The 12,310-nt window shown below is 48.1% G+C and overlaps 1 protein-coding gene across 3 annotated transcripts in view; it reads left to right on the forward strand.

Annotated features, from left to right (window-relative positions):
* The window catches only part of CLSTN3 (calsyntenin 3), a 141,398-nt gene that overhangs the window by 63,480 nt on the left and 65,608 nt on the right, over positions 1-12,310 (forward strand). For 2 of the 3 annotated variants that reach the window (XM_056529207.1, XM_056529206.1), the window contains one exon: positions 1,345-1,496. In XM_056529207.1, coding sequence (XP_056385182.1) covers positions 1,424-1,496 — 73 coding nt within the window. In that variant the 5' untranslated portion in view covers positions 1,345-1,423. Of the gene's footprint in view, positions 1-469; positions 786-1,344; positions 1,497-12,310 lie in introns of those variants that run through there. The other variant, XM_056529205.1, reaches the window with a different exon arrangement.

Raw genomic sequence — 12,310 nt, forward strand, 5'->3', positions numbered from 1 at the left:
TTCGCCTTAATGGCCCCCAATTTGACCCTGACTTAGCAGCAGGACCCCCAATACTCATCAGCCACCCCCCACCCTCTTCGGACCACTTGTTGCGACGCCCCAAGCAGATGCATTATATCCAGCAGTCTGTATGTTTCAATCTATACATTCAATCGCATATATATATATATGTATATCTCCATCAGCGCCATTTAAATTTTAGGTAGTGAAAATGTTTGCGCCCCCCCCCCCCTCCTCCCGTCATCTCACGCCTTAGCTGTAGGGACCTTGTAGAAACACTAATGTGGGAAGACAGAATGTAATATGGTGGGTGGGGGAAAGGGAGGGGAGAGAAACGGAGAGGACATGAAGCACAAGGTAGTGGAAAAAAATAGGGAGGGGGGTAAGGACCACCGCCGCCCTCCTCTCCCCTCCACCACCTGCAGCAGCTCTCCCATTGGCTCTATGGAGCTGCCAGTCTGCGGCTGATGTCATCCTGCAGTGCTGCTCGACTCTGCTCCATCCTAAGGACATTACACAGACCCTCCCCCGGAGCCAAGCATCCCCCTGAAGCTCAACATCTCCCTCCCCAACGCAGAGCATCTCCCCCGGAGCACAGCATCTCTCCCACCCCCCTGGAGTACACCTCTCAGCAGATCATTTCTCCTTCAGCGGAGCCACCAACCTGACCGTATTTTTGTGGGTTTTTTTTTAATTTAATTTTATTTGCAATTTAATTTTTTTTTTTTACCATCCTTTATAAAAAAAAAAAAATCGTCCCCCTACCCAAAGACAGAGAATTCCAGGTGAGCATCACTGAATCTAGGTGCAGCTGCAGAGCATCCTCCCTGTTCTGTGCATTCTTGCAGAGCATCACATACACCTCTATCGCAGAGCATCCCCCCCACACATCGCCAGAGCATTGATCCATCAGTACAGCATAATCCCACCGCACAGATACACAGGGTCATACTGCACCCACAGCGGCAGGTTGGAGAATTCAGGATAGTATGGATAGTATAGGCAACCTGTGACATTGAGGTTACTGTGTGATGGAGAGAGACTGCAGCTTGTGATGTAGAATATAGACAGCCTGATGAATTAGAGCTGGCGTGACAGTGTGACAGCGCAGGGGGTGTTTATGTAGCACTGGGTGTTGGATATTGGACAATTCACACATTACGCCAAACCCCTTGGACGGACTGAATTTTGTAGAATAGAGACTGTTGTCAGTATGGAGACGACTGTCAGACAGAGAGAGACTGCACGACAGGTTTGATAGATGAGACTGTCTGCCATGTCACGAAGAGTCGTCCGTCTAGATTGATGATGGGATTTTTTTCCCCCTCTGTCGTTTTCCTACAGAATCATCGAATGAGATCCACAGAATAAGGCAGCGAGACATCCCCCGTCTGTGCAGTGAGACCGCAGGCGACAGCTAAGAATGATCCAGAGAGACATCTGCCTGTCGGTGCTTTTTGTCACGGCCCTTCTGCACTCGGTTACCTGCAATAAAGGTCAGTATGGAAATGGAGGGGGGCTCTCCCTGTATATATATGTATGTATATATATATATATATATATATGTGTGTGTGTGTGTGTGAAATAGAAAGAAAAAACATTGCCATATAGGCCTCCATATTACAGCTATTGCCCTCGAAATCCCCTTGAAATGCAAGCCCTGAAGTTGTATTTGTCATAAATTTTGTTTATCTGTATCTTTTATTGTCTGTTTCTTGGAAAGTTGGGTGACAGCCAATATGGCTGCCACTACAAGGTCCTCCAAGGGTTGTCATGGAGACTCTTATTTGTACTGTTCACTTAGGAGTCTTGGAAAGCAGGGTGACAGCAAATATGTCCGCCACTACAAGGTCCTCCAGGGGTTGTCCTGGAGACTCTTGTTTGTACTGTCTTGTTTGTCCACTTAGGAGAGTGGTGGCCCAGTACGGGAGGTGTTACCCTGTACCCTTCCTGCCCTGTCAGGCAGCCTCCCTTCAGTGTCCCCTGGGCTCCCCTTGCATCTGTCCCCCATGTAAATATGTTTATTATGTATTATACTGTGTAATGAGTGAAGAAAGCGTTGTCACTTTAAGACTGTTTACCATGTGAGTTGTCATGTGATTGTTACCTAGGAGGTATCAGTTACCAGGTGACTTAAGGGTGACCAATGGGATCCCCCCAGAGCCTCCCCCATAAAAGCCCTCGGTGGAGCCTCTGCTCTCTCTCTGGCTTCCTGCTGAGGTTCAGTCAAGTCGAGCCTAAGTGAGTGTCCTGAGTTATAGGAGCCTCAAGTCCAGTCTGCAGCCACAATCTACAAACCTACAAATAATCTAAAGTCACAGTCTTGTCAGTCATCAGTCACAAGTCAAGTCAGTCACAGTCATCATTTGTCAAGTCAACGTGGCCTGCATTAAATTGACTTCATCTACTACAAGGCCCAACAAGCCCTTAAGATCTCTAAGTAACTGGTCACCTCCTTCGGCCCTGGCTGAACTGTAAAGACTTTTCCACCTGTCTAACCTCAGTAAAGCTACCATTGTCTGTAACTTGGCGTCTGAGTAGTTATTGCCCCCGTGCCTAGCCCAGGATCCAGCGGTATACCTGCGGGCGGCGTCCTGAATACAAGGGGTTAATGCCATCTGCCCCTAGGGTAATTCCATCTGCCCTGCATCACACCCCTTACCACAGGAGTATGGGAAAGTTGAGTGACAGCTAATATGGCCACCAATAAGAGGTCCTCAAGGGGTTGTCATGGAGACTGTTGTTTGTATTGTCCACCTAGGAGTCTGAGAAAGCCAATATGGCTGCAACGACAAGGTCTTCCAGGGGTTGTCATGGAGACTCTTGTCTCTTGTATGTATTGTCCACTAGGAAGGCTGGGTGACAACCCCTGTTGTGGAAGTCACATGGTTTATCAATCCCAGAGCTTTCCGAGTTACGTTGTTGTAACCTAGCGTCGGATTCATTATTGCCCTGGATCAAGCGATAAACTTTCGGGTGTATTGAGGATAAACCACTCCCTGGCGCAACGAATACAAGGGATTAATGCCATCTGCCCCAAGAGTAATTCCATCTGCCCTGCATCACACCCCCTTACCACAACTTTTGGCGTCCTACGAACAGGATACGGGTGTACGCCTTAAGGCGACAAGTTTTCCCCCAGTCTGAACTGTGTCCAGTATTGTCAGAAAATCGCATGCCGATGCAAATAAAATTTGCGCCAGAAAGTGTATGGGACTCTGTCAGTGGAAAGTGTTTTACCGAGGTGCTTGTGAAATAGAGGGGGAGGTGAAGAAAAGACTGTTATCTGCTACTGTGAACTGTATAGAGGTAGTACCTGAAAGGGTTAATTTGGTCTGGTGTTTCCTGCGCGAGCGGTCGCAGCTCCGCCCCGTCAGTCCCCAGCACCTTATTTCCCTTTAAGTGACAGCGCACTCAAAATTCAACAGGATGTCAGAACTCAGCTCTCCAGATCAACCAGGCGACAGTGCCCCTTCATCTCCAGCAGCGAGGTCATCACCTACCCTAGCAGCTAGGATCTTGCCAGCCCTGCCTGCATTCAGCATCAACAGTCCTGATGTTCCAGCGTCTGCACCGGCGGTATTCATGGGGAACCCTGTCCTCCCTACCTACAATGGAGACCCCTTCACCTTGAGGGATTTCAAAGAGAGAATCAAGAGTTTGTTTGTCTTTTACTCTTTCCCTCCTAACCAACAGGTGCAATTGCTCACAGGACAATTCCAGGGACCAGCGTTAGAGGTCTGCACGTGGCCCGCCTCCGAGAAGGCGACTGTAGAGCAGATCTTTGAAGGACTATACCAGGTATTTGAGTCACACTCTCCGTCAGAGGTACGTCTCCGGCTGTATGAAAGGCGACAAAAGCCAGGTGAGACGTTGAGAACATATGCCGTAGCCCTGCAGAATGCCCGAGAGACTGTCCAAAAATTTTATTGTACAACTCCCGAACAGGGCAACAAGGTGTTAATGGACAGATTTATTGATGGGGCCCTTAATAAGTGGGACAAAGCCCAGCTGAGAATGTTAGTGGTCCAAAACCCCAACATGTCATTCCCCGCTTTCAAGAGACTGGCTATCTAAGTAATTGAGTCTGGGACTGAGTTAGGAGAAGTTTGTGCACCCCTTACACCCGTTCAAGAGCCACTAGGGGCGGTAGCCAGACCTATACCACCACCGTCACCGGTCCCCACCCCAGTATCATCTACTTTGCTAGTCGCTGCAGCCTCAGACTTACAGACTGTTAGGCAGTACATTGAACAACTGATCAAGGCTGTAATGAAGCAGAACCGCCCTTTTCTCGAAATACCTGCCCCTGCTTTTACCTGCTACCATCCCAACTACCATAATCTTCCACCCAATAGACCCTCGGGGACTCAAAGGCCCTTTTGCACTTATTGTAACAAGTCAGGACATTGGAAAATGCAGTGCTGGGATTTAAACGGATTTCCCCTGAGGTCAAGGACCGTCCCTCAAGAAAACAGTCATCAGGTCCAATCCCCGCACAACCTAAATCAGTACTCTCACTTTATGTGTCCTCCTGCCCCTATGTAAAAGTTATTGTAGAAGTCGTACCTTGGGAGGCGTTGATAGATACAGGCTCGCAAGTGTCTACCATACCTAAAAGTGTTTTCTATCAGCATTGGGATGCTAGTTTATTGTGTGAGCTTGATTATCTTAATTTCAGAATAGTTGCGGGTAATGGGCAACCAGTCCCCAGACATGAATACTGGGAGCCAACTATTCAGTTGGGAAAGCATGTAGTGATTGTAATTAATGTGACAGATAAGGGGTCTGATGAACATTATGAGAAATTGTTTCACTGAAGTGTTAGATGCCTTGCACGCCTCTCTTCCCCATATGTCCCCTTCAGGCCAGCGAGCTGCATCACCACTTGAAAGTTCTACAGACGGAGCAGAAGTTTGCCAACAAGGCAAGGTCAATGAAATCTGTCGAGTATGAGTTCAAGACATCAGGTTGGTGACCAAACAACCCAACATGGAGACTATCATCTGGTGCCTTGCACGTACCGGAGTCAAGAATATGGACTATCAGGCCCTGCTGGAACCTATTCAACAGAAGATCATTCCCCTGTCCTAGCTGCAAGAAGCCTTGTTACTCTCACCAACGGGAGAGTCCCAGTGCAGTAGTCAACCTGTCTGATTCTGCTACTGTCTTACCCAAGTACACCCTAGTAGCCCAGTTGTACCTCAAAGAGTCAAAGGACATTTTGACAGAACGTCTGGTTGCCCGATAGCAGGCAGCCAAAGTGGCCAAAGTATCCAATGCGAGTCCTCCAGAGCCCTGGTGGGACAACTCCAAGTTGGAGACAACACTACCCCAAGGGACCAAGTCAATTTAGCAAACACCCTGCAGACTTTGGGTATACGTTCATGATTCAGCACAAAATCCTCACAGGCAAAGCCCACCTATCAAGGAAAGACACCGTCTGGTCGTGCCAGGCATGTATCACACCGTCAAGAAGATGCTGGCCGACATGGAAGAAGCGGACGTCATTCAAGAGTCAGAGTCCCTGGGTGGCACCACTTGTCCTGGTCAAGAAGAAGGAGGGAACCAACCGCTTCTGTGTCGACTACAGGAAATTGAACAATGTCACACACAAGGATGCTTATCCTTTGCCAAGGATCGAGGACTCACTTACGGCCCTTGGGTCGGCTGCTTACTTCTCCACCCTGGACTTGGCCAGTGGATATTGGCAAGTGCCCCTGGCCATGGAGGATCGGGAAAAGACCGCCTTCATGACACCCATGGGACTGTTCGAGTTTAAAAGTATGCCGTTTGGGCTATGTAATGCCCCTGCTATGTTCCAGCGTGTGATGGAAAGGTGCCTGGGTCATTTGAATTTCCAAAGGGTCTTGTTGTATCTGGACGATGCCATCATGTATTCCAGGTCTTACCGGGAACACCTCAGTCAGACGTCTTCCAAGTCCTGATCAAGCATGGGCTGAAGATCAAACCGTCAAAGTGTCATCTGCTTAAACCTCAGGTCCACTACTTGGGACATGTTATCAGAGCAGAGGGAGTACAGCCGAATCCTGAAAAGGTGGAAGTTGTCAAGAACTGGCCAATCCCGCGCACGGTGAAAGATGTCAGGAGCTTACTGGGATTTGACGGCTACTATGGCCGCTTTATTCCCCACTTCTCCCAGATTGCAGAACCCCTCACAGCTCTCTTACGGGGTACGGCGAAGGAGAACTACAATGGAAGATTACCTGTTGAATGGGCCAAAGAGCAAGAGACGGCATTTCAAGCTCTTAAACGTCTGCTGACAGAACCACCCATCTTGGCGTATCCAGACTACAGTCAGCCATTCCGGCTGTATACTAATGCCAGTTTCAAAGGTCTGGGAGCTGTCCTGTCCCAAGTCCAAGAGGGGCAAGAGCGAGTAATTGCTTATTCCAGACGTAACCTGCGAGGAACAGAGAAGAATGATGCAAATTGCAGTTCATTCAAGTTGGAAATTCTCGCCCTAGTATGGGCCGTGACCGAAAAATTCAAAGACAATTTGGCTGCCATGCCATATACTGTCTATACAGACAAAAACCCGTTGACCCAACTGAACACTGCCAAGTTGGCGACGAACCACCTGTCGAAGACGTGTGGGAAGACATGGAGATGCCCCCATTTTATCAGCGGTTTGTGAACCAGAATGTTGTGACCACCCTCATGGATGGTGAACCCAGGTCCGAAAAGTTTAAGGAAGTCCTATACACCTAGAAGACTCTTCAAGACGAAAGTTAAATCATGGGGGATCTGTTGAACTACCTTCTGTTGAAGAACGTGCCAACCCGTCTACGCTGGTCCCGGGGCACAGAGGAACCAACTGTTTGTGCACAAAGGACTGTTGTACCGAAATTCTTTGGATACCGTCTCTGGTGATCGACTTAATCAGATTCTGGTTCTCCGAAGAGACGCGGCGATGGTCCTCAACGCATACCAAGTCCAGTCGGGACACTTTGGAGTCCACAAGACCGAAGCTACTGTCAGGCGAAGATTCTACTGGAATGCGGAGTGACATTGAGAAATGGTGCAGTGAATATGCAGTCTGTAACATCACCAAGAATGTGCACAAGGATGCAAAAGCACCCCTCCATTTCATCCAGAGTGAAAGGCCCAACCAGTTGGTCGCGCTAGACCACGTCAAATTGTCTCCTATCCGGTCTGGGTATACTTATGCTCTCACCATGGATCACTACTCCAAATGGGTTCCGTTAAAGACCTCACAGCCAAGACAGCGGCCCAGATGTTCAACTCCAATTGGGTGCAAACCCTTGGGTGTCCGGAGTCTGTCCTGACGGACCATGGAACTGTCTTCGAGGCCCAACTCTTTCAAGAGCTGTGTCAATTCCATGCCGTCAAGAAACTCCGGACTACTGCTTACCAACCCCAGGGGAACGGGCTCTGTGAGCGCATCAATCAAGTCTTTATCCACATGTTGCGAGCAGTCTCTGTGTCAAGGCACGAAGAGTGGCCCTCACTGCTGCCCAAATTACTAGAGATATATAACAACACAGTCCATTGTTCTACAGGGTATACCCTTTCTACTTGATGATGGGGCAACATGGGCAGCTGCCTAAAGACCGGACATTTGGGCTCCAGGCACCGTTCAACAACTCTCCGCAAGCCTCCCTGGAATGGGTCTCTGATCATCAGAGAAGGATCCATGAAGCCAAAGAAATTGTCAGCAAGAAGATGGGCGAGGCTCAACAGAGACAACAAGAGGACTATAACCATCATGTCTCTGCCAAACCACTTTAATTGGGCGATAAAGTCTGGCTATGTAAGTTTCCAAGGACCAACAAGCTAAATTCTATCTGGGAGACAGAATTATATATGGTGACGGCAATACCTTATCCTGAGTCTTATGTCTATGAAGTGCAAAAACCTGGGTATGAGCCACAAGTTGTTCACCAGAATCGAATCAAGTTATGTCTCAAAGAAGATCTACCAATGCTCCCAGCACCGCCTCCTCCAGCTGTCAGGCCTGCGGAAGAGCATGTCCTGGGCGAGGGAATTTCCCCATGTTTTCTCCAAATCAGCCTGCCATCTTCTGTGTCTCACCAGCCCCGGAGCTGGTTCAACCCACATTAGTCTCCACACCAGTCCCAGTCTTGTCACCGTTGGCTCCAGCCTATACACCAGTCTCCATAGTGCCAACCCTGTCACCAGCCTCTCCAGCACAGCTGCCAGCCAGTCCAGCCAGTCCTGAACTAATACCAGCTCCTGAGTTCTCTGAGGGAGAGCCAGTCCCAAGAGCTCCAGAAATCTTAAGAGTTCCTGATTCCCCCGGCGTGGTGTTTCTAGATCCCAAAGGTCTACTCAAGGACAATTACCCACCAAATATAGGGAATAAGAATAATACCTGTATAAAATTGTCAGTATCACACATAGTCCAATTAATTTAGCCAGTCTTTATAATGTGTATATAACCTATTCAAATGCTTAGTTGGGACTGTATCTAACATGTACATTTTCAGTCCATATTGTGGAAGTGTTTATGTATTTTTCCAGTCCCTGTGTACAGGGTGCTCTCCTGGCCAGAGGGTTCCCCTGCAACTTAAGTAAAGCACGTAACAGAAATGCTGTATTTAGAGGTAACAAGGATATGTTGTATTAAGTACGTATAGAGTTCTAGAGAGAAGTGTTTAGTACCAAGGGGACCAAGCAGCGAAGGCATTGGGTAGATAGCCTCTGGCAGCCCAATCCGCAAATAATGTGTTTCAGTGTCTAGAGTGTAATGAATCCTATGTGTTTACCAGTTTATTTTCTCAAAGGAGCATGTATGAACATTTCCCCCTGTTGTTGTTAACTACACAGACCTGTGAAGAACTTTCGACAATAATGCCCCAGGAACTGTCAGTCTAGGCCCCAGTGGCCACTTCCAGTCGTCTGCCCTCCAGGACTGGGCGCCAAGGATGGCTGTGTTTAAGAGGGGGAGTTTGTGGTGGCCCAGTATGGGAGGTGTTACCCCACACCCTTGCTGCCCCGTCAGGCAGCCTCCCTTCAGTGTCCCCTGGGCCCCCCCTTGCATCTGTCCCCCATGTAAATATGTTTATAAAGTAATATACTGTGTAATGTGTGAAGAAAGCGTTGTCACTTTAAAACTGTTTACTATGTGAGTTGTCATGTGATTGTTACTCAGGAGGTATCAGTGACCAGGTGACTTAAGGGTGACCAATGGGATCCCCCCAGAGTCTCCCCCATAAAAGCCCTGGGTGGAGCCTCTGCTCTCTCTCTTGCTTTCTGCTGAGGTCCAGTCAAGTCGAGCCGAATGAGTGTCCAGAGTCATAGGAGGCCTCAAGTCCAGTCTGCAGCCACAAGCTACAAACCTGCAAGTAACCACAGTCACAGTCTTGTCAGTCATCAGTCACAAGTCAAGTCAGTCACAGTCATCATTTGTCAAGTCAACGTGGCCTGCATTAAATTGACCCCATCTACTACAAGGCCCAGCAAGCCCGTAAGGTCTCTGAGTCACTGGTCACCTCCGTGGTCCTGGCTGAACTGTATAGACTTATCCACCTGTCTAACCGCAGTAAAGCTACTGTTATCCATAACTTGGCGTCGGAGTAATTATTGCCCACGTGCCTAACCCTGGATACAGCGGTATACCTTAAGGGGTTAATGCCATCTGCTTCTAGGGTAATTCCATCTGCCCTGCATCACACCCCTTACCACAGGAGTATGGGAAAGTTGGGTGACAGCTAATATGGCCACCACTAAGAGGTCCTCCAGGGGTTGTCATGTAGACTGTTGTTTGTATTGTCTACCTAGGAGTCTGAGAAAGGTGCATGAAAGCCAATATGGCTGCAACGACAAGGTCCTCCAGGGGTTGTCATGGAGACTCTTGTATGTATTGTCCACTAGGAAGGCTGGGTGACAACCCCTGTTGTGGAAGTCACATGGTTTATCAATCCCACAGCTTTCCGAGTTACGTTGTTATGCCAAAATTACCCTGAAATGGACAAGATCACTTTAACTCAGGTTAAGCTGGGAGTTGTAGTTTCACAGCAACTAAAGGACAACTAGTGCAGTGGCCTCCAAACTGTGGACCTCCAGATGTTGCAAAACTACAACTCCCAGCATAGTAGGAGTTGTAATTTTGCAACATCTGGAGGTCCACAGTTTGGAAACCACTGCACTAGAGCAATGTTCCCGAACCTGTTTCAAAACTACAAGGCTGTCAGGGCATGATGGGAGTTGTGATTTAGCAACATCTGGAAAGCCACAGGATGAGGAACTAGAGCAGTGGTCTTCAAGCTGCGGACCTCCAGATGTTGCAAAACTACAACTCCCAGCATGCCCGGACAGCCAACGGCTGTCCGGGCATGCTGGGAGTTGGAGTTTTGCAACATCTTGAGGTCCACAGGTTGGAGACCACTGAACTGGAGTTTCAGTGCTTTTGCAACGTTTTGCTTTACAGCACAGGCCTGAAACACCTGATTGGCCGAGAGAGCTCTTATATGCAATGACCTGCTGCTCTCTCATGGGATCAGCGATCTGTTTAATGGGGGGTAGATGTCTCCTCCAACAGATGCTAGACGACAACAGCATCTGTAGCAAGGATACAGTAAACGTCACTCAGCTTTCCAGGGCTCTGAAAGGCATGGAAATCTGCACAGTCATTTGACAATGACATTTCTCATTTGTTTATGCGTCAGTGTCAGTCTTTACTGTAGCTCTGGAACTCTGTTCCTGAACCAGGAAGCTCAGGACGTGCAATACCATATTTACATTTCATACACATTGTGGGAGGACACATTAAAATCTATAGGTGCCTCAAATTACAAAAGAATTGCAAAAAATTGTATTTTCTTCTTTTAAAAAAAAAAAAAACTAAACTGTGTTGAATTGTACTATATTTTTTTGATACTCTTTTGACTGAAGGAGTGATTATGAGCACTGCCAAAGTACACCATTCTGTCTGTATTAGGTTATGTCCATATGGCGGAAATTCTGTCATTCCGCTCAAATTCCATTCTGCAAAGCTTGCAGCAAAATTTTTGCAGAATTGCGGAATTGCGGCGGAATTTCGTCTGAAGTTCTGTGTGCTTAAAAGAAAAATTCAAAGCCCCCATTGAGTGCATTGGGATTCCGCCCGCAGTCCGCATAATTTAAAGACAGATCTTAAAATTTTGCGAAATGCCGCAGTGTGAGTGGGACAGTGGAATACCCATTGAAGATAATAAGGCAAACATTGTTTATGGCTCACCATTACATATTTAAATATATATATACAGTGGTCCCTCAACATACGATGGTAATCCGTTCCAAATGAACCATCGTTTGTTGAAACCATCGTATGTTGAGGGATCCCTGCAGTGTTAAGTATAGGAAGTTATACTCACCTGTCCCCGTCGCTCCGGACCCGTCACCGCTCATCACCGCTGCCCTGGATGTCGCCCTCCATCGCTGTCGACGCGTCCCCGTGGTGTCCCCGACGCTCCGGACGTCTCTGCTTCTCCAGGATCCTCGCCCTGACGTCGCCGCCATCACGCCGCTCCTATTGGATGACGGGACGGTGTGCGCAGTGACGTGATGACGACGATGGAGAGCGCCGGCGATGCAGGGTATCCCGAAGAGGACGCGCCGGAGCCCCGAGGACAGGTAGGAGATCATCACCGGAGCACACGGGGCACCGTAAACGGCTATCCGGGGGTAGATGAAGCAGTCTGCGCTGCCGGATAGCCGTTTATGCAATGGCCCCGACATACAAAAGCATCGTATGTTGATGCTGCCTCTGAGAGGCCATCGCATGTTGAAATTATCGTATGTTGGGGCCATCGTAGGTCGGGGGGGTCACTGAATTTCTGGGACTGATGTTTCCACTGAAGAATTTCCAATGTCCCCTGAAAGAATGAACATGTTTATTATTTTGCCGTAATCTGCTCGGAAATGCATTGCTGTGCAATGTTTTCCAGTGGAGTACCCCTTTAAGAGGCCTTAGGTGAAACTGGAACGTGAGGATGATAAGATGTCCCGACCTAGTGTGGGTTGGCAGTACCTGGGGCAAGGCATAAGTATTATGCGCCTGCACCCCTTAATGTAAGTAACTGGTGATGCAAGCAGTGGGATTTTTCAGGGTTGGGGTACAGAAACAAAGTAATACCCAGGTGTACTCCGGTGGAAAACTTTTTTTTTTTTTTTTTTTTTATTAACTGGTGCCAAAAAGTTAAACAGATTTGTAAGTTACTTATATTAAAAAATCTTAATCCTTTCAGTACTTATCAGCTGCTGAATACAACAGAGGAAATTAATTTCTTTTTGGAACACAGTGCTCTCTGCTGACATCACGAGC

Source organism: Hyla sarda, chromosome 7, assembly GCF_029499605.1.
Source record: "Hyla sarda isolate aHylSar1 chromosome 7, aHylSar1.hap1, whole genome shotgun sequence".
In the NCBI taxonomy this organism is placed as follows: Eukaryota; Metazoa; Chordata; class Amphibia; order Anura; family Hylidae; genus Hyla; species Hyla sarda.